The sequence below is a fragment of the Notolepis coatsorum genome (genome assembly GCF_963971535.1).
Source record: "Notolepis coatsorum genome assembly, chromosome: 2".
NCBI lineage: Eukaryota > Metazoa > Chordata > Actinopteri > Aulopiformes > Paralepididae > Notolepis > Notolepis coatsorum.
The window spans coordinates 5,651,922-5,675,646 of NC_140166.1; the positions used below are offsets into that span (position 1 = coordinate 5,651,922).

At 45.3% G+C, this 23,725-nt stretch overlaps 1 protein-coding gene across 2 annotated transcripts in view; it reads left to right on the forward strand.

The window, feature by feature from the left end:
* The window catches only part of dapk1 (death-associated protein kinase 1), a 297,329-nt gene that overhangs the window by 124,546 nt on the left and 149,058 nt on the right, over positions 1-23,725 (forward strand). For both annotated transcript variants that reach the window (XM_084338233.1, XM_084338234.1), the window contains 2 exons: positions 922-1,074; positions 19,267-19,312. In XM_084338233.1, the coding sequence (XP_084194359.1) occupies positions 922-1,074; positions 19,267-19,312 (199 nt within the window). The remainder of the gene's footprint in view (positions 1-921; positions 1,075-19,266; positions 19,313-23,725) is intronic.

Below are 23,725 nucleotides of genomic sequence, written 5' to 3' on the forward strand. Positions count from 1 at the left end.
GAGCAGCTGAGAGGTACACGGTTCATGAATGTCTACCAGGCGCCAGACGAGGAGTTCTGTAGCCGACCACCTCTGTCTATCGCCCCCGGCTGGTTAGTCACCGCTGCTCTTACTGAGAAGGGGGACACACACAGTGACTCATTCTGTTTACTTGCCTGTGTGACCACTCAATCATGTGTGTGTGGGGGTTGTACATTCCCCCCTTTGCCTGTGTTTCATGTGTGCATTGAAGCGAGTGTGAAAATGGTCATGGTCGAGTGGAGTCAGTCGCTCCGGCGCTTAAGATTCCTCTGGTCCGGTCAAAACCCCGGGCACGGTTAGCAGGATTGAGAGCATGGCCAATTGGATTTCCGCTGCTAGTGTGTGATTTACGCACACCTAATGCTTTGGGCTTTGATAGCAGGCCTGTGACTAATCAGCCAGCAAACAATGGCTAGTTCCCTAATCACAATCTCAAACAAGAAGTATACGATCTTAATAAACACTAGATTTCAGTTTTCCAGGAACCAAAAAGCCAATCAGGAGTCAGTGGATTGCATTTTGGTTTCTGGGTTTGAAATGGATCATAATCCTTTCCTCTTTCCTTTGGATTAGTTAAGCCCCCTGGGGACAAGTTAGGGAGACTGAGATGAGAGAGATCAGAAGGGACCTTCTCTAAGTCTGTCTGTCTCTCCTCTCCATTCTTGTCGTCTCCTTCTCTCCTATCCACTCAACTCCTCTCCTCTCCTCCCCTCTCCTCCCGTCTCCTCTTCTCTTCCTCTCCTCTTCTATCCACAACTCCTCTCCTCTCCTCCCCTCCCCTCCCCTCCCCTCCCCTCCCTTCCATCTCCTCTGCTTTCTTATCCTCTTCCTCTCTTCTCCACTCCTCTCCTCCCCTCTCATCTCTCCTCCTCTCCTCTCCTCTTCTCTCCTGTCATCCAGACTTAGCGGTGCGTCTCCCTTCCTGGGGGACAACAAACAGGAGACGCTGGCCAACGTGTCTGCTGTAGACTACGCCTTTGACGAGGAGTACTTCAGTAACACCAGCGTCCTGGCCAAAGACTTCATAGCACGGCTACTCATCAAAGACCCCAAGTATGTGCAAGCACTGTTTTTGATTGGTTGGTTGGTGGGTGGAAGATACTTTTCTTTTACATTCATTCAGAGAAAGAAGCGACTTTTCTTTTACATTAATTCAGAGAGAGAGAAGCAACTTTTCTTTTTCATTAATTCAGAGAGAGAAGCAACTTTTCTTTTACATTAATTCAGAGAAAGAGAGAAGATACTTTTCTTTTGCATTAATTCAGAGAGAAGTGACTTATTTTACATTATTTCAGAGAGGATACTTTTATTTTACATTAATTCAGAGAGAGAAGCGACTTTTCTTTTACATTATTTCAGAGAGCATACTTTTATTTTACATTAATTCAGAGAGCTTGCATATGCTCCCCACTGGCCGGTTGTAGGGAGGATAGAAGCCTTGCATCACATGGCCCCTCCGATACATGTGGAGGCAGCCTGTCACATCTTTTCACCTGCCAGTGCGGACTCATTTGGCGAGGAGGAACGTGTAGGAGGCTCACACTGCCCCCACCATTTTCCTGACTTTGCTGTGCAGGTGCCCCAACCGACCTGTAGGAGTCGCTGTTCACAACGACCAGACTACCACCCTTTGAGTTAGTATGACGGCCGGCCCAAGCCGGAGGCAACGCCGACAGCCGGATTCGAACCCGGTGTCTCTTGCGTTGGTGACGAGTGTAATGTCCGCTGTGCCACCCAGCCGCCCCTAGAGAAGCGACTTCTTTTACATTATTTTAGAGAGAGAAGAGACTTTTCTTTTACATTAATTCAGAGAGAGAAGAGACTTTTCTTTCACATTCATTCTGAGAGAAGATCGCTCTAGAAGATTGTTCACAACAACCTCTAGAGAACAGCTCTAGTCATCTTCACAACAACCTAGGGCTGGGCGATATGGCCAAAAACGTTATCGCTATAAAATTATTTTCATATAACTCGATATCGATAATTATCGTCGATATAATGTCTGTCAAGTTTAATTAACTTATTATGCCCGGCGCCGATGGACGGGCTATTAATATACTTGTTTTGCTGCTGCGAATGTCTCGAGAGTCGAGTTGATGTCGTCATCAGTCCGCGCACGTTAGCAGTTAGCCAAAGCAAGCGGAGTATCTCATGACAATGTACTAAATATGACCATAAAATACTCTGTTCCGCCCCAATACATTGCAACGACGTCCACCGTATACCCCACACTACTATAACAGTTACCCTCAGAATTCAAAACACACACCAACTCGGCAGGTAAACTGTAAAATAGCGCCGTGCAAGCTAATTAGCCTAGCCAGCCTTGTTTACTGAGTCCTACCTCCGGGTCTACTTCCGGGTCTCCTTCCGCTGTCGGCCATCTCCTTCACTGATTGGTTGTTAGTGCGTGTGCTCATATCCAAGCTTGGAAAATCGATATATCGAAACTTTGCGACCACGTTTCATGTTTATTTCGAGGAAATAATTTATCGCGATAGTTATCGTTATCGTTTTATCGCCCAGCCCTACAACAACCTCTCTAGAGAACAGCTCTAGTCATCTTCACAACAACCTCTAGAGAACAGCTCTAGTCCTCTTCACAACAACCTCTAGAGAACAGCTCTAGTCCTCTTCACAACAACCTCTAGAGAACAGATCAAAACAAGGCCCGATCGTGATGTACTTTACGTGAAAAAGATCTTACCGTGGGCCGGTGGGATCCCCCCGAGCATTTCCCCGTTATCGATCGCCATCTGGTAGATCGATATGTCCATTGGCTGATGATAAATCCCCTTATTACATGGCGTTTTAACATTTGCCGAAATGCTTGATTGTGATTGGTCAATAGCCCCTGACAGCGGTGAATTATTTTTCGATAACTGACCGCTGCCATGGGCAACGCGCAATAATCACCGGTGATTATTGCTTTTCGCAGCTGGAGCAATCAAGCCCACTGACACACATTGTATCAGTGTAATCAGACACACCTGCCGGCTGCCGGCGATAATAATAATCACTTTATTTGGGGGCGGCTACGTGGCGTAGTGGGCAAGGCGCTCGCCACGAAATGCTGGAAACGCTGGGCTCGTCAGTTCGAGCCCAGCGCTCCACATTTGCTTTCAGTTTAGCTGGTCGTCCGTACTAATACACATTGGCCGTATTAGGGGGTGGGAAACTGATGGGTGGGGATCGGGCGTTGTGGACAGCGACTCCTACAGGTCGGTTGGTGCGCCTGCGCAGTAGAATCAGGAAGTGTCGGGGGCAGCGTGAGCCTCCCACGTGTTACTCCTCGCCACTGAGAGATCGAGCTGCGCAGGTGAAAAGATGCGACTGCTGTTACCTCAGGTACCGGAGGGGACTTGTGCTATGTATGACTTAGTCCACATTGCAGCCGGCTTGTGGGAGGCAAGAAACAGCGTCCGTGACAGGGGAGGGTTGAATTGGATGATACGAAAATTGGGATGGGAGAAAATATAGAAAATGGGAGAAAAAGTGGATTAAAAAAAATCTGACAGAGCCACAGAACAACTGCGTCTGCATTTGATCTCGTCTTGTCGATGGTGTAAAATGAATTAGGTATATTGTTAGTAAGTTAGCCATGTAATAAGTGGGATAATGTATAGCTATACTCGGTCATTGTCGCAAAATAATTGACCTTCACTGACGTTTAAAACACCTCAATTACACCTCAAAAACACCTTAATTACTATGACTATGCATGCACCTACTATGACTATGCATGCACCTCATGGTACCAAAGCACCTCAAAGGCGCTTAAAACAAAATTACAAACATCACAAAACAAACTGGTCAGACTACTACTTGACCTGAACCCCAGAACCCACCTCACCCCTGCCCACTTTGACAACCTAGGATGGCTTAGAGTAGACGACAGAGTACAGCAACTTGCAATGGGCCTGGTCTACAAGATACACTATACGACCGGGGTGCCCATCTACATGTCAAAATACTTCCCAAAGGTCAGTGAATACCACAACCACTACACCAGAGGAAGCTCAACAAATCATGTTAAACCCAGATTCGGCTCAAACAAGGGACTAAACACGTTTCGCAATTATGCCACAACAATGTGGAACGCCCTACCCAAAGCTGTAAAGGAATGTGAATCCCTGCCCACATTCAAAACCGCTCTTAAAGAGCACCTACGGGAGGCTGCAATTCGAAACTGGCCACCGTAAATGCCCAAAACCCCCACCACCTCCTAATAGACAGTCTCCTCCCCACCGCATGTATATATTCCCTCCCCGCCGTATGTATATTTCTCTCCCACCCACCCACCCCCTCCTAATGTACAGTCCCCTCCCCATCATATGTATATACTCTGTCAGGATCTAGGTGTAACAGTACTAGTGATGCACGATATATCGGCCGCCGATATAATATCGGCCGATATGGCCGTTTTTTTACACATCGGTATCGGTCCGATATCAAGATGGGGCCGATATTTATAAAAAAAATTATCTTTTTTTTCTTCTTTTTACATGTTTTGGCCTTAAATAGTTTCAAAATATCAGTCATTTCTGAAAATAAGTTACAAAAGTTAAAAAAATTATGCGTTTTGGAAAATAGCTCTTTATTTGATTATCATAAAAAAGTGTTTTCTATACAGAGATATCGACATCGGTAAATATCGGTATCGGCCAGAACAGCAATATTAATATCGGTTATCGGTATCGGCCACAATTTTCACATCGGTGCATCACTAAACAGTACTGTATATTTGAATACCGTTTATGTCACAAATGTATCAGTACTAAATACCTATATGTCCCTATGCCATAAATGTCATGTATGTTGTGTATGTCATAAATGTCTATATGAATTGAAAATGGGGGACCCTGATGGAAACAAGACAAACGTCTTTCTCAGGTCTGCATCCCCTTAACAATTGTATGTATTGAGCCGTACTGTATTGTACCCATTCTGCAATCTGTTAAATAAAGTTTTCATTCATTCATTCACTCGGCGAGGCGCCTCGGTGTTCTAAACTCTGTGTCGGTCAATTATTTTGCCACAATGACCTCGTAGCTACTGTATACATTATCCCTTACTTATTGCATAGTGAAATCTGCGAACCAAAGTGTAATCCAAGCTACAGGCTGCACATCCAGAATCGAGCGAACTGAAAACTCCATTGAAAGTAAAAAAAAAAATAGTCCACCGTTCAGCCACAGGGCACACTCCATTATCACGACAGCGCCCCTAAGAGGATCAGGCCGGTAATGCACGTTGGCGAATTCAAAGAGTAGGGTAAATCTGCAGTGCCGCTCGGCGACCTTGAATAGGTTATAAAATGGAATAAAAGCAATAACAACTTGCCACGGATATATCCGTGCTTCTGTCCACAACGGGTGGAATCGAAACACAGATATCTCCGTGGTCGGGCGCTATTGTGTTAACATCCCAGGGAACTAATAGGATATCTGGGGATGTTGTTTGCTCCTGACAAGAGTCTCAAAGTCTGGGGTGATGGTAGACAAAGCAACTCTGAGGTCATGCTCAATGTCCAATCTGTTCCTCTGCTTTGTCTTCAGCTGGACCAGAGCTGAGAAGCCACTTTAACAAAGATAGGTAGTGCAAAAAAACTATAAAAAAAAAAATACACACATCCGCGACCCACTCAAAATGGCCCCGCGGCCCACTTTTGGGTCGCGACCCACCAGTTGAGAAACACTGCTCTAGAGAACAGCTCTAGTCCTCTTCACAACAACCTCTCTAGAGAACAGCTCTAGTCTTCTTCACAACAACCTCTAGAGAACAGCTCTAGTCCTCTTCACAACAACCTTTCTATAGAGAACAGCTCTAGTCCTCTTCACAACTACCTCTAGAGAACAGCTCTAGTCCTCTTCACAACAACCTCTCTAGAGAACAGTTTTAGTCCTCTTCACAACAACCTCTCTAGAGAACAGCTCTAGTCCTCTTCATAACAACCTCTAGAGAACAGCTCTAGTCCTCTTAACAACCTCTCTAGAGAACAGCTCTAGTCCTCTTCACAACAACCTCTAGAGAACAGCTCTAGTCCTCTTCACAACAACCTCTAGAGAACAGCTCTAGTCCTCTTCACAACAACCTCTCTAGAGAACCGCTCTAGTCCTCTTCACAACAACCTCTCTAGAGAACAGTTCTAGTCCTCTTCACAACAACCTCTAGAGAACAGCTCTAGTCCTCTTCACAACAACCTCTAGAGAACAGCTCTAGTCCTCTTCACAACAACCTCTAGAGAACAGCTCTAGTCCTCTTCACAACAACCTCTCTAGAGAACAGATCTAGTCCTCTTCACAACAACATCTCTAGAGAACAGCTCTAGTCCTCTTCACAACAACCTCTAGAGAACAGCTCTAGTCCTCTTCACAACAACCTCTAGAGAACAGCTCTAGTCCTCTTCACAACATATAGAGAACAGCTCTAGTCCTCTTCACAACAACCTCTAGAGAACAGCTCCAGTCCTCTTCATAACAACCTCTAGAGAACAGCTGTAGTCCTCTTCACAACAACCTCTAGAGAACAGCTCTAGTCATCTTCACAACAACCTCTAGAGAACAGCTCCAGTCCTCTTCATAACAACCTCTGGACAGCTCCAGTCAGCTCTAGTCATCTTCACAACAACCTTTGGTATTTTCAAAGTGAGTGACATCCCTTTCAACTGATGGTCACCATGGTAACAAAGAAACCATAGCAACCGGTAACAGGAGTTAGAGTCTCCACACAGAGCAACAGGACATGTATATTTCACACGGTTTGTGGTTGGTCAATGGAGAAGAGCCTGTGTTGAAACAGGAATGTGTTATTACCATACAAAGAGAAGTGTGTGTATGTGTGTGCATGCGTGTGTGCATGCGACACAACAACAACGCCATCTTCTCTTGTTTATCCTGGGAGTAGTCTACTCTAAAGCAGTGGCTCTCAATCTGGGGATCGGGGCCCTCTAGGGACACGAACAGCCATGTATCCTCAACACTTTATTATATTTATAATCATTGGTATAGATGCTTTTTTTCTTGTGAAATAAAATACATATTTGCATAACAATCAAGTTAAATAGCCTTAACACATTCGGGCCCATTGGGATTAAACGATGAGGCCAGCTTTTCATTACAAGTTTTCACTGTGTGTGAGGTTGTTTGTAGAGCTAAATCTTTATATTATTGCTATGTGTCCATTGTCATTGTCAATTGACAGTATATAAACCTTCCCTTCAATATGCCATAAAGAAATAATTTTTTCATCAATACGTTCCCGTTTTATAGCATCGTGAATATGAACGTTATATCGGAATGGTCTGGGGTAACTCCTGCAAAGCTAGTTATAGGGCGCTAAGCTAATAACGTTAAATCGATTGGCGTTTCGGCCCTACACAAGCTAGAGTTAAAAATCAAAATGCATATGATTGGTATCATGTTCCACCATGAATGCATGAAAGTGGGGGGGGGCGGGGGAAGTCGTTTCTGATTATTGATTAACAATAACGGCATTTGTTATTGCAACATCATACGCTGACCGGGTGGATGGCTATGAGAACAAGGCCTGATCAGGCTGAAATTGACGTCAAATCGCTCTTACCTGTGGCCGTTTGGATTCCAAAAAGAATTTCCCAGTTATTTGATCGCCATCTGGTAGATCGATATGTCCATTGTCTGATGCTATATTCCTTTACTGCATACTGAATTTGGCGTCGCAAAAAGTATTCCAGGCGATCTGGTGTAGCCATAGCTTTAGGCTAACAGAAAAGCTAACTTGGAGCGGGAAAAAAAGTTACACCCGGTCTGCAACAGGGAAAACTGCATTCTCGAGACAGCGCCAATACCAGGATCTGGCCGGTACTGCACTTTCGGAGTCCCAATATGTCCCTCATAACTTTCACAGTTTTCTTCTATTTTCAAGTTCTATCACAATATTTACATCCCAAGTTTGACTTTCAGGTTTGACAAAGTTGACAGTTGGCTTGAGGAAGATCGTATAGACCAATCAAATTGAAGCACACATGCATGCTTAGACTCCTTCTGCGCACTCTTTCTGTGTCCTCCGTCACCCCGTTGCTCGTGGCGTGCATGTGCATCCTTGTGCGAGTGCTGGAAGAACATGTGAGACACACAGGACCCCTTACCTCCTACTGTGAGCTGCAGCACCACCTAGACTAGGGAGTTGTTCATGTTCACTAATATTGTTGGTCTCAGTCTCACCATAAGAATAACATGTAAACATGTAAAGTGTTAAGAGCCATGCGCCACTGCTCTGTTGTTCTATAAAGTGTTAACACTTTGGATGCCAGCGACGCGTTTTGTCGTTAGTTCATGCCGACCTTTGAATGCCACCAACGCTATATAGCGTTTGTTTGTCGTATTTTCTTTTATTGGCGATTTTGAATTCATATTTCATCAATCGAGCCTCAGGTTAGTGCTGCAGAGTCTCTCTGAGCTCAATAGGCCTATCGCTAATCCACGCCCCCTTTGAAAAGTCGGACAAACAAAGTCGACCGTGAATGACTGTTGACGATGGCTGCAGGTAGCCCCTTTCCTGACTGTGATGCAAGCCTTGCTTCACAGTCACGAAAGGGGCTAGGCCGCGGGCGATTTACCACAGCAGGTAATAGACCTGTTTTTTTTAAAGATAACACAAATACTTCATCTAGAAGCAGACAAGAGAGGGTTACAATATGCAGTGGAAAAGTACGTTCATGAGATACATTTACCTTAGACCTCCATGGTGATGCAAGCATTAGCTATATATAACGTTAGCTAGCTACTCTCAAGCATTACTTACAGTTGACTTGATTGAAGATTACAAGAACTATGACAATAATCCATGATTACTACTATTGCTGATACATTTTAGTGGAGAGGGGAGCTATATTCAAGTAGCAGCTAGTACGAGCAGTGTTCTCAAACAGTAGCCTATTTCTTTTCTCCCCTTCTCATTTCTGTTGAAACCATAGGGCACCAGGGTACTGTGCACACATCATTGGGCTCATGTACAGTTTAGACATTTCTCGTGCATAAAATGAAGACACTGCCTCCTGTACAAGTCGGCCACAGCAGTGGCATAAACCCAGAGGGAAGAAGGTAGCATGCCACCCAACTACACTCCTAACAGGTAGTTTCAAAGCACAATAAAAACACAGATACATTTGGTAATAAATGCAAAATGGTGCTCATTCGCAGTTTATTGAAAAAAATATTTGCACAGTCATGCAGTTTGATGTGAAAGAATAATAGCCCATTGGTTGTGGCTTGAGCTATCAGGTAATGGTATTCTTGGCTGGAAGTTAGACAGCATGCTCACAACATACCAGATCTGGTTGATGTTTGTCAACCTTATGTTAGGGATCCTCTCTGACACAATTTTAAATTTCTTTATCTTTGATATAGCACGTTCAACATGTGTCCTGTGTGCAGCGACTTTTTTTTGTCAGGCAGACATCTGTAGAGGGCATCTGCCTTTTTCCTCTGACGAAGGGTGGGATGTTTATTTCAAGTCCAATTTCTTGTAGGTACAGTCTAATATTGCCATGAAATTCCTCTCTGTACTTTCCTGGCATTTGTGCCATTATTATGTCTATGAGGCCATGCGGGTAGTTCCCCTAGAACTGTGAACATGTAGTCCACCCATGCATTGAACAAAGTACCAACACTTCGTTCATCAATCATAAATCTAAATGCCAAATCTTTTAAATCATGATTTTGTCTCAGTTTCATAAGAACAAGCAATAGCTGCACACGCAGGGGCATTGTGTTAATTTGCCAATCACTTCTGCTATATGTCAATGGGACTGAAGTTTGCTGTTTCACTGCTAGGTATACTAAACACAGTACATAGATTATTGAATTGATCATAAGTGAATCCAGTGGCATATTTGAAATAGGCTGGTACACGGCTGTTCTGCAAGACCTCTGGTGTTAATCTATTTGGTACTTGATTATGTCTCAGAACAGTATTTATACTCGTCAGCAGTGTTGGGCAAGTTACTTTTAAAAAGTAACTAGTTACAGTTACTTCTTCCAAAAAGTAACTAAATTACTTACTCAGTTACAAATTATAAAAGTAACTACCGGTAGTTACTTCAGAAAGTAACTATTGTGTTACTTTCAAGTAATTTTTTTTACATAAACAACATACACAAATCTAAACTATTTTAATGTTGCTGTGGGACAAAGTGAGACTATCCTCCAATCAAATGCCATGTATGTAGATATTATTATAATTACTATGTTTATATAGTGGATCATACAAATACAATAGATGCTTTGGAACTTTTGATATCATGTATTGCCCCTCAACAGGCCACAACTGGGCAACATTAAATTAAATAAGTAACAAATATATACTGATTTGATTGAACATTTTAATTAACAGATTGCAGAATGGGTACAGTACAGTACAGCTCAATACACACAATTGTTAAGGGGATGCAGACCAGAGAAAGACTTTCGTCTTGTTTACATCAGGGTCCCCCATTTTCAATTCATGACATTTATGACATACACAACATACAGATATAAGAATCTAATCATCTAAACAAATCTAATCATGACATTTAAGACATGCATGACATACAGATATCTCTGACTCTGAGCACCTGAAGACTGTGCTATTAAACCAGGAAGTGCAACACTATGTCAGCAGAGTAGAGCCTCCACTACCGCAGTGCCCTGCGCTGCAACACGAGTGAACAAAAAACGCTCATGGACCCGTGGTCTGTCATAATTGACTGCTCGCTTGTGTTGTAACTTGTTTGTTGGATTCGTTTTGGATTATTTGGCCGCCAAACAAACTGTCAAAACGTACACGGACCGCGGTCTCACGCTGACTGAGTCGCTTGTGTTGTGGCTGTGTGTCAGACTCTGGAGGCACCCGCCCACCTCTACCTCTGATTGGCTTACCATGACATTTTAGAACAGTATGCCTCTCGGCGCAGAGATCTTTCTGATGAAAAAGAAAAATGATAAATATATATATATATATTTTTATATTCGACTAAGAGGTTGGCCAGTCGACTACGGCTCCTTTCGACCGATTAGTCGACTAATCGACTAATAGGGGTCAGCCCTATTAGGTAGATAATAACATATAAACTGAACTCTTCACAGTGGTTTCGATCAGACGTTTGGTTTGATGCACCCCACAAATGGCTTTTCTGGTGGTGTCCGAGTTTTCTGCCAGCAGGGGATTTTCGCTGTGATATGATTGGACAAATTCTCCCTGTGTAACTGCACCCCATTAGTTTAGACTGATGGGGGGGGGGGGGGGGCAGTTTCCTCATTTTACTTTTCCGTCAAGCCAACTGAAGAGACCCAAGTTGATTGCAGACCCCAGAACAGCGTGGATTATGTATTTCCAGCACCCAACGCTGAATCAATAAACGTGATTGATATTTGGAATGGCGATCAGGAATTGGAATAATCTTTTTGGATAACATCTGATCTGAGGTAAGGAATCTATTTTACCAGTCTTGGGATAATCTTTTTTCACAGATATATCAACGTGTCCCATGTGTGTGTCTGTGTGTGCCGCTGATCAGGAAATGAGAGAATAGATATTTCTAGCGTTTATTTATAATCTAGCGTTTATTTGAAAACTATTCATAAATAGGCCGAAAAAAGACAACGTTTTTGTGTATGCCAGAATATTCCAGTAAATGCCGTTTATCACGGAATCTTAATATTTTCCTGAAAAACTAGGGCTTTTCAAAATGCTATAAAACGGAAATGAAGCCATTAAAAAAAAACAATCCGTCTCGACAATGTTGACTGCAAACAAGTCATTGATAAGCGACAGGCAGATTAGACACATAATTTAAGACAGAGATTATGTGTTCACAACGCTATCATTGAAGTGGGTGCTGGCATTTAACCACGTCTTACCATGTTAACCAGTGGTAATCAAAGTGTTAAGAGCGATGCACTGCTCTGTTGTTCTATAAAGTGTTAACACATTCGCGGCCATTAGATTTCCCCATCTAGCTCTAGCTGGGCCAGGTTTCCATTACATAGTTTCACTGTGCGTCACCTTGTTTGTAGAGCTAAATCTATATTTTATATTATAGCTATGGATACAATACCATGGTCATTTGACAGTAACTATCTTCCGTTCAAGATGAAAAAAAGAATAAATGTTTTCATGAATACGTTCACGAGTTATCCCGTGGTGAATATAAGTATAATTTCTGAATGATCCGGTCTAATTCCTGGGAGGCGAATTCTACTAAAACCATTGGCGTTTCATCCCTGGACACGCTACTATTTCCAAATCAAATCTATATAATAGGTATTATGTTTCATCATGAATGCATGAAAGGGGGGGGGGGGGGGGGGGGGGGGGGGCGTTTCTGATTATTTTATTGCCAGTAACGTCATTCATTATTACCACAACACACACCGATCAGGGGGATGGGTATGATAACCTTGCACGATCAAGCTGAAATTTATGTCAGATTGTCCTTACTTGTGGGCGGTGGTATTCCAAAAAGAATATTCCAATTATTTAAGTTAAGAGTGATGCACTGCTCTGTTGTTAAGTTAAGAGTGATGCACTGCTCTGTTGTTAAGTTAAGAGCGATGCACTGCTCTGTTGTTTCTGTTCAGTTAAGAGCGATGCTCTGCTGTTAAGTTAAGAGCGAGGCACTGCTCTGTTGTTAAGAGCGAGGCACTGCTCTGTTGTTAAGTTAAGAGCGAGGCACTGCTCTGTTGTTAAGAGCGAGGCACTGCTCTGTTGTTAAGTTAAGAGCGAGGCACTGCTCTGTTGTTAAGTTAAGAGCGATGCACTGCTCTGTTGTTAAGAGCGAGGCACTGCTCTGTTTTTAAGTTAAGAGCGATGCACTGCACTGTTGTTAAATTAAGAGTGATGCACTGCACTGTTGTTAAATTAAGAGCGATGTACTGCTCTGCTGTTAAGTTAAGAGCGACAAACGACAGGTTATGTATATAACCTAGTTATAGGAGTACTGGCTAAGCGTCCCGCTCTTAAGCCATACCGAGATATACCTCATCTCATGTACCTATTGTACTCCATCAACGAATAAAAAACCAAATACACCCACCACCTGCCAGGCCCCGCCCCTTTAGTAGCGTACTATAAAGTACTAGGCGTGGTCACCACTCACTCTTCCTGGGAAAAAAATCGTTTCCAGGAAAAGATTCCCCAAGGGAACTCAGGGCACGCTAAGAGCGGGACGCTTAGCCAGTACTCATATAACTAGGTTATATACATAACCTGTCGTTATATAGCGTACTTGCATCGCGTCCCGCTCTTAAGCCATACCGAGATATGGGGTAGAGCGGACGCGAGGCCCGACAGATGCACCCCCTGAGGACCCGTAAGCCCACATCAAGGGGGAAGGGGAGTCCCGTCACCCCATCCTTCCTAATGAAGAGGGGGCGCAGTCAACTCCACAGAGTGCGAACAAGAGGGAACTAGAACCCCTTGAACACACAGCACAGGCGGAACCACGCGTGACACAACACACTGTGGCCCATACCCACACACCCCTGCTACCCCACCAAAGGACGGGAAGCAGGAGAGGCCATAGACCCCAGAACCGCCTGGGAGACAGAACCCCCGGTCATGTCCATGAGGTAAAACCTTACGAAGGGACCCGGGGAGGACCATGAAGCTGCAGCACAGATGTCCTCCACCGAGGCCCCACTCAGCAGAGCGGCAGAGGCCGCCACCCCACGAGTGGAGTGCGCCCTGACGCCCCCAGGGGGAGCCAGCCTGGCCAACGTGTAGCAGAGGGCAATGCCCTCGCACAACCAATGGGACAGGCGCTGTTTCGATAGTGCCTTACCGGCACGAGAACCACCGTAACAGACAAAAAGCTGATCGGTAGCCCTGAGGCCCTGAGTACGGCTGAGGTAAATCCCCAAAGCACGGACCGGACATGACAGGTGAAGGCCCGCCTCCAACTCACTAGTGTGAGGAGGCGGATGAAACACCTGAACCACAATATCCCTGGAGCGGAAGGAACTCCGGATATTTTTAGGCACGAAGGCAGGATTAGGCCGCAGAGTGGCACCGCAATCTGAACAAAAAGACAGGTACTCTGGTCGTACCAAAAGAGCACAGAGCTCACCCACGCGTTTAGCGGAGGTGACGGCCAGCAAGAACGCAGTCTTGAACGACAGCCGTCCCAACGGCGCTTGCTCAAGAGGCTCAAACCGGGCCAAGGACAACCGACCAAGGACCAATTGAAGATCCCAACTCGGAGCCAAAGAGCGTTGTACCGGCTTCACGCGTCAAGCGCCAAGCAGGAAACGCTTCACAAGAGGGTAGCTGAACAAAACATCACCCTCAAATCCCTCATGATAAGAGGATATAGCTGCTGCATATACCCTCACCGTCGAAGCCGACAGCCTATCAAGGAGAGACTGGAGGTAACCCAGGACAGCATCCAGGGGGCAGGACACTGGGTCCCGGCCCCCCGCCTTACACCACTCTTGGAACATACGCCATCTGCCCGCGTAAAGCGCGACAGTGGAGGGAGCATGCGCATTCCGGATGGTATCAACCACAGAAGGGTCCATCCTCTCCAGATTCACCCTCTCACCAGCCACACCATCAGACGTTGGCCAAACACCGGGTACTGAAACAGCGACCGTGTGCTTGAGAGAGGGCCGTTGCCGACCAAGGAATAAGCCATGGCGGAGTGACCAGTAGCTGGATCAGGACCGGGAACCACACTGCCGTGCCCCGGTCCGGCGCGACCAGGATCACCGTCCTGCGCTCCCTCCGTATCCGCTCCAACAGCTGACTCAACAGCTGTAGAGGAGGAAAGGCGTAGGCCGGGCGGCCATGGAAACATCGAGAAGGCATCCACCCCCAAGGGGGGATGATCTGCCCGACTGAGCGAGAACCACAAGGGGCACTTGTGAGAGCGTCGGCTCGCAAACAGATCCACTGAAGCCTCCCCAAAGCGATCCCAGATCTGCCTGACTATATCGTGGCGCAGTTCCCACTCATCGCAATGAGGACCGCCCGAGACATCACATCTGCGCCCACATTCTCCATACCAGGGATGTGGAGCGCCCTCAGACTGCGCAGCCTGCGAGATGCCCATAGCCAGAGTTCGACCGCCGCCCGGTGCAGGCGGATGGATCGAGTCCCACCCTGCCTGTTGATATACGCCGCTGCCGTCATACTGTCCGTTCTGACCAGAACGTGCTCGCCTACCACCAGGTGGTCGAACCGTTTGAGGACCAGGAAGACCGCCATCAATTCCAACACATTGATGTGCAGGGTAGACGGAGCAGCATGGACCGTCCAGCTGCCCCCCACTGCGTTGGTCCGACACGTCCCTCCCCAACCCGTGAGAGAAGCGTCGGTGAAGACCGTGACGTGTGAGCGCCTGCTGCCCATGGGGACCCCAATGGTGAGGATACCCAGCCTCCTCCAATGGGCGAGATCTCCCCATATCGACAAAGGAACCGTCAACCGTTTCCATTTGTCCCTCACCGGATCTATTCCCATAGAGAAGAACCACCTCTGTATCCTCCTCATGAAGAGGAGGCCAAGAGGAACCACCGTGTGAGCAGATGCCATCATACCGAGCAGGCGCATCACTTGCAGCGCCGTGACCGTCCCTCCCAGACGGAAACCCCCGAGCGCGTGTAGGATAGACACCCTCCGTTGCTCCGAGAGGGTTACAATCATGGGCCTTGACCTCAACGTCAAGCCCAAGTACTCCACCTGTTGACTGGGAAGAGGCGTAATCTTCTTCCAGTTCACAGCAAAACCCAGCCTGGTGAGGAATTCCACCACCAGCCTGGTATGAGACCTGGCAACCTCCTCCGACCGGCTGAGGAGTAGAATGTCGTCGAGATAGAATAGAACCCGTATTCCTCGACGACATAGAGGCTCCAGCGCAGTCGCTACGCACTTGGTGAATGTGCGGGGAGCCAGAGAATAGCCGAACGGCAACCTCTGGTACTCGTATGCTACGCCCTGAAACAGGAACCGTAGGAACTTCCTGTGAGGAGGGAAAATCGGGATGTGAAAATACGCATCCTTCAGGTCTATGGAGGTGAACCAGTCTCCCCTTCTGACAGCAAGCAGCAGGAGTTTGACGGTCAACATTCTGAATGGTCTCGCTACAAAAACAAGACGATTGAACGCGGACAGATCCAGTATAGGTCTGACCCCTCCCGTTTTTTTGGGCACCAGAAAATAACGGGAGTAGACGCCTGACATCGCGTCCTCTCTCGGGACCACGACTATAGCCTGCTTCGCCAACAGAGATAGAATCTCGTCGGCCAGGGCTGTCACTGCTTCTGACCCTGACAATAGGGTCTGCACCAAACCTGAAAACGGAGGGTGGGGTTGTGCGAACTGCAAAACAAGCCCCTCCCTCAACGTTCTCTCTATCCACCCCTCCAAACGGCATTCTTGTCGCCATATGTGAAAATAATCCCACAGCGAACCCGCCGTCAACTGACGCTGGGCCGCAAGGAACAGTAGATAGGTGGCCCGGTCCCTCCCACTGTGCGACGCACTCAAGGGGGGACCCCGACAGAAAGGGCCGGTTTGATACGGGAGAAGCTGCCATCAAACTGGTTGACACACACCCCCCCCCTGAACACCCCTCTAGCGCATGCCGAGGAGTTGTTCTACAGCTAGACATGCAAGGCGTGAGGACCCCATGGGCTCCTACACGCTGTAGCCCTGCAGTGATATTGCTATCACCCAAATCACGCTTGCCTCTTCTTTGCAGACCACTGCCGCTCTCACGGGAGTGGGAGGCATCAGCGTGATACCCCGCCTGGCGAAGGCGAGGCTGGGGTAACCCTTGCTGAGCATTCAACCGAAGAGGCCTCGAGTCCCCCTGCTGACCACTGTAAATAGTGGCAGCCGTAACACCAGGCTCACCCATCACACAACGTGTGGTGCTGGAGCTACGTGACGGCACAACATTCTCACGGACAGACCCAGGCTCAGCCATCAACTGGGTGTCAGCCCCTGTCTCCCTGAGAAGCGAAAAGTGGGGCCGCATGCGCTTCAAAGAAGGTTCGCGGCCCGCAGCCAAAGGAAAACTATCAGAGCTCCGCTTCCGTGGGTAACGGAGAGAGGATTGAACGGGGAGCGGGCTGCTTGCGGCAGAATGACGACGGCTTGTTTGTTCCAAGCAGAGTACACCCAAAATGGCCGATCCCTCGGTTGCCAAGGCTGTCGGCCTTGTGGATCCCTGTTGACTCTCCGCCCAGGGTACCACTGGCGGGGGAAACATGGCCGCCTGTCGAGGGCCTCGCCACAGTTGCTGACGAGGCCGTGCTCCAACCTCTGGCTGCATAGCGTGAGGCGCGTGGGACCCAGATCAACAACCGCCTCCGCAGAACGACCAAAAAGTCCTTCTGTGGAAAAAGGAGCCGTGAGGAGAGAAAATCTATCTTCTTCCCCAAGAGGAGATTGCTCCAACCAGATATGCCTATTAACAAACGTTGATAGCATCCTAATCCTCCCCGCAGTTATAGCTTGCGACTGAGTCAAGATCTCTATAACACCACAAATATGCAAAATGTTTTCAGTGTTGGCTGGTCCCGTAGCCCCACTACCCGACGCTAATGTGGACAGGAAAATAGTCAGCTGAGCCATAACACTTGGCCGCCGCTAAATACCATCCTGCAGCAGTATAACTCTCATCCGTACATACTGCCACCCTCCGAGCCGATTCGCTCTCAAGCATCGGCCGCGTGGGACATCGTTCATCCCCGCCGGGGCACAGGATCAAAGCTACCTGGCTACTTAGCCACGGTACACCCGGCCTGCACCCTGTTGTCAACCCATTTACCCGTAAAAAGGGTAAATAGGACTCAGCAAAACCCCCCACATTAGCTACCGACTGACCTTCATTAATGAACCGGGCAAGAGGAGGGAAAAGCGGCAACATCCCACGGCAGGGAACATTAGAACAGCGACCCATTTCAGCATTAGCATTAGCAGTAGCATTTGTGTTAGCAGCATGCTCCAGGATCGCCCGGAAACCGTCCACTTCAGTGGAACGTTCACCAAGCCATCCCGCCCCTGGCGCCGACACACACTTCACAGCATTACTAACACTAGCATCAATGCCTGATGACACAGGGCCTACCTGTGTACAAGCCGGCTCGATAGCCAAACCTTGCACGCTGCTCCTCGATCTGCTGCCACAAGATGAGGAAACATCAGCATAGGCCCGACGTGTCGTTGAAACATGCCCCGAAGATTCCAGGGGTAAGCAAACCTCCGGTAAGCATTCAATATTACGCAATTTCTCTAATCTTTTCATATCACTAGTTGCATAGGGCGACTTGCATCCGCTATGATGGAAACGAAAAAAGAGGAAGAGTGAGTGGTGACCACGCCTAGTACTTTATAGTACGCTACTAAAGGGGCGGGGCCTGGCAGGTGGTGGGTGTATTTGGTTTTTTATTCGTTGATGGAGTACAATAGGTACATGAGATGAGGTATATCTCGGTATGGCTTAAGAGCGGGACGCGATGCAAGTACGCTATATAACTGCTCTGTTGTTAAGTTAAGAGCGATGCACTGCACTGTTGTTAAATTAAGAGCGACGCACTGCTCTGTTGTTAAGTTAAGAGCGACAAACTGCTCTGTTAAGTTAAGAGCGATGCACTGCTCTGTTGTTAAGTTAAGAGCGATGCACTGCTCTGTTGTTAACTTAAGAGCGATGCACTGCTCTGTTGTTAAGTTAAGAGTGATGCACTGCTTTGTTGTAAATGCTATTGTATCTTATTATTATTTTTGAACTATTTTATCGCACTACAGTACTGCATAACTTTACTGTCTTCTATTTTACTAACTTTTATTGCAATTTTTTACTCTTGTCTATTTTATTGTTTTTATTACTGCCTATTTTTTATAAACTGAATCAAACCGTAAACAGAGAGGCCTATTGGGATGTTAGATCCTAATGTGAAAAACTGTGATTTGCCTTACTTTGCTGCTACATTTTTTATATTTGTTATGTTCGCTTGATATGTCTATAACCAAGGATGTTTTATTATGTCTGCACTTTATGCTCATCTTATGCCTGTATATTTTACTGCTGTGAAGCACTTCTGTATGAAAAGTGCTATACAAATACAGTTTATTATTATTATTATTATTATTATTATTATTATTATTATTATTATTATTATTATTATTATTATTATTATTATTATTATTATTATTATGTATGAATTATTAAATTTGCCATAGTTCCCCTTTAACCTAAATGCCTTTTTTGTCTTGCAGAAAGAGAATGACCATCCAGGACAGTATGCAGCACCCCTGGATCAAGGTGGGAGTCTGGTGGCTTCATATGCATATCTTCCTTCATCAGATGCTCTTTCAACCTACAAGACATTCTCTTCAACAAAGATTAATTTGTTTTTCCACGGATTTTCTATTGGCTTTAATAGTGCTTGAAATTTACAAGGAAATTATATATCTGTCTGTCTTTCCATTTTTAACTACTTGATGAATGCTAATTTCGTCACACCCCCACTATGAGAATGGCTGGTGACCTGAGTTGCAATGCTAAGTAGTGGTAGTAGTAGTTTTATTCAGTCCTCACACACAATACAATATGCACAATCATTCAACAATCTTTGATTTGGCAGTGACTTATACATGCCTGTCCTATATTCTTAACTAAATTAAGACTCCAAAACGGTATATTAAAAAAAAAGAGAGAAGATAAGAAAATGATTCACATTTGTAATCTTCAAAAATAGCTATACAGACTGCGAAAGCGAATTACTCATTCTTAAATGTATATCGGCATTGTTCCACAAGTTAACCCCAACAATAGAAATACATCTCCTCCCTTTCTTAACTTTTTGAATAGTACATTTACAAATGTCTCTCAAATCATATTCTTTCATGTAATGAAAAAAACCTTTGCACACCGTCCGGGTAACTTTGCTTTAGCTCTGTACATTATTTGCATAATTTTATAATAAACCAAATCATTAAATTTCATAACATGAGACTTTATAAAAAGCTATTTTACTAAGCTATACGCACTATTTTACTAAGTACTATAGCTACAACTAAGCTATTCTTGGCTAGTGATTTTCCATTTTTTTTTAAGGAACACGCCAACATTATGGGAGATGCACTTAAGGTTTTCTCTCTCTGTCTCTCCAGAGTCAGACAAGAAGATAGATATCAATTTCCTCTCTGTGCATTCAGTAGAAAGCTAAGCTAGTCACTATCTGCTTCCATTCATTTGCGCTCCGCTAAGCTAGGCTAGCTTGCAGCCGGATAGCTCTCTACTGGGCGGCAGTGGCTCGGGAGGTAGAGGAGTTGTCTGGCAATCCGGAGGTTCCCGGGTCGATTCCCACTCCTCCCGGGCCACGTGTCGAAGTGTCCTTGAGCAAGACACTTAACCCCTAATGGCTCCCGATGAGCAGGTCGGCACCTTGCATGGTTGCCTCCGCCATGGGTGTGTGAATGTGTGAGTGAATGGATCAAATGTGAGGAACAAATTGTAAAGCGCTTTGGATAAAAGCGTTATATAAATGCAGCCATTTGCCATTTACTGAATGCACAGGGATGAAACTGGTATCTATCTTCTTGTGTGACTCTGGAGGAGACGGTAAGTGCATTCCTGCCACTTCGGAATTCTGCCATAGAAAGATATCTTAAGACTAAGAGAGATAAATTGATAATAAACAAACTCATTCAAGGTAAAGAGATTATGTGAACCACAGACCAAAGTAGTTTAATAACCCATTCATGTTTTCATGTCCCTTATCTGGGCAGAAACATTGTTGTTGCTACAGTAGGTGACTATTGAAAACCTGCTGTTGTTGCTATGTGACTATTGTAAACCTGCTGTTGTTGCTAGGTGACTATTGTAAACCTGCTGTTGTTGCTAGGTGACTATTGAAAACCTGCTGTTGTTGCTAGGTGACTTGAAAACCTGCTGTTGTTGCTAGGTGACTTGAAAACCTGCTGTTGTTGCTATGTAGGTGACTACTGTAAACCTGCTGTTGTTGCTAGGTGACTATTGTAACCCTGCTGTTGTTGATAAGTGACTAATGAAGACCTGCAGTTGTTGCTAGGTGACTATTGTAAACCTGCAGTTGTTGCTAGGTGACTATTGTAAACCTGCTGTTGTTGCTAGGTGACTATTGTAAACCTGCTGTTGTTGCTAGGTGACTATTGTAAACCTGCTGTTGTTGCTAGGTGACTATTGTAAACCTGCAGTTGTTGCTAGGTGACTATTGTAAACCTGCAGTTGTTGCTAGGTGACTATTGTAAACCTGATGTTGTTGCTAGGTGACTACTGTAAACCTGCTGTTGTTGCTAGGTGACTATTGTAAACCTGCTGTTGTTGCTAGGTGACTATTGTATACCTGCAGTTGTTGCTAGGTGACTATTGTAAACGTGCTGTTGTTGCTAAGTGACTATTGAAGACCTGCAGTTGTTGCTACCTAGGTGACTACTGTAAACATGCTGTTGTTGCTAAGTGACTAATGAAGACCTGCAGTTGTTGCTAGGTGACTACTGTAAACATGCTGTTGTTGCTAAGTGACTAATTAAGACCTACAGTTGTTGCTAGGTGACTATTGTAAACCTGCAGTTGTTGCTAGGTGACTATTGAAGACCTGCAGTTGTTGCTAGGTGACTATTGTAAACCTGCTGTTGTTGCTAGGTGACTAATGAAGACCTGCAGTTGTTGCTAGGTGACTAATGAAGACCTGCAGTTGTTGCTAGGTGACTATTGTAAACCTGCTGTTGTTGCTAGGTGACTATTGTAAACCTGCTGTTGTTGCTAGGTGACTAATGAAGACCTGCTGGTGTTGCTAGGTGACTATTGAAAACCTGCAGTTGTTGCTAAGTGACCAATGAAGACATGCAGTTGTTGCTAGGTGACTATTGTAAACCTGCTGTTGTTGCTAGGTGACTAATGAAAACCTGCTGTTGTTGCTAGGTGACTATTGTAAACCTGCTGCTGTTGCTAGGTGACTAATGAAAACCTGCTGTTGTTGCTAGGTGACTATTGTAAACCTGCTGTTGTTGCTAAGTGACTATTGTAAACCTGCTGTTGTTGCTAGGTGACTATTGTAAACCTGCTGCTGTTGCTATGTGACTATTGTAAACCTGCTGTTGTTGCTAGGTGACTATTGTAAACCTGCTGTTGTTGCTAGGTGACTATTGAAAACCTGCTGTTGTTGCTAGGTGACTATTGTAAACCTGCTGTTGTTGCTAGGTGACTAATGAAAACCTGCTGTTGTTGCTAGGTGACTATTGTAAACCTGCTGCTGTTGCTATGTGACTATTGTAAACCTGCTGTTGTTGCTAGGTGACTATTGTAAACCTGCTGCTGTTGCTATGTGACTATTGTAAACCTGCTGTTGTTGCTAGGTGACTATTGAAAACCTGCTGTTGTTGCTATGTGACTATTGTAAACCTGCTGTTGTTGCTAGGTGACTATTGTAAACCTGCTGTTGTTGCTAGGTGACTATTATAAACCTGCTGCTGTTGCTATGTGACTATTGTAAACCTGCTGTTGTTGCTAGGTGACTATTGTAAACCTGCTGCTGTTGCTAAGTGACTAATGAAGACCTAAAGTTGTTGCTAGGTGACTAATGAAGACCTACAGTTGTTGCTAGGTGACTATTGTAAACCTGCAGTTGTTGCTAAGTGACTAATGAAGACCTACAGTTGTTGCTAGGTGACTATTGTAAACCTGTAGTTGTTGCTATCTAGGTGACTACTGTAAACATGATGTTGTTGCTAAGTGACTAATGAAGACCTGCAGTTGTTGCTAAGTGACTATTGAAAACCTGCTGTTGTTGCTAAGTGACTATTGAAAACCTGCAGTTGTTGCTAAGTGACTAATGAAGACCTACAGTTGTTGCTAGGTGACTATTGTAAACCTGCTGTTGTTGCTAAGTGACTAATGAAAACCTGCTGGTGTTGCTAGGTGACTATTGTAAACCTGCTGTTGTTGCTAGGTGACTAATGAAGACCTGCTGTTGTTGCTAGGTGACTATTGTAAACATGCTGTTGTTGCTAGGTGACTATTGTAAACCTGCTGTTGTTGCTAGGTGACTATTGTAAACCTGCTGTTGTTGCTAGGTGACTAATGAAGACCTGCTGTTGTTGCTAGGTGACTATTGTAAACCTGCTGTTGTTGCTAGGTGACTATTGTAAACCTGCTGTTGTTGCTAGGTGACTATTGTAAACCTGCAGTTGTTGCTAGGTGACTAATGAAGACCTACAGTTGTTGCTAGGTGACTACTGTAAACCTGCTGTTGTTGCTAGGTGACTATTGTAAAAACCTGCTGTTGTTGCTAGGTGACTATTGTAAACCTGCTGTTGTTGCTAGGTGACTATTGTAAAAACCTGCTGTTGTTGCTAGGTGACCATTGAAAACCTGCTGGTGTTGCTAGGTGACTATTGTAAAAACCTGCTGTTGTTGCTAGGTGACTTGTAAACCTGCAGTTGTTGCTAAGTGACTAATGAAGACATGCAGTTGTTGCTAGGTGACTATTGTAAACCTGCAGTTGTTGCTAGGTGACTATTGTAAAAACCTGCTGTTGTTGCTAGGTGACCATTGAAAACCTGCTGGTGTTGCTAGGTGACTATTGTAAAAACCTGCTGTTGTTGCTAAGTGACTATTGTAAAAACCTGCTGTTGTTGCTAGGTGACTATTGTAAACCTGCAGTTGTTGCTAAGTGACTAATGAAGACATGCA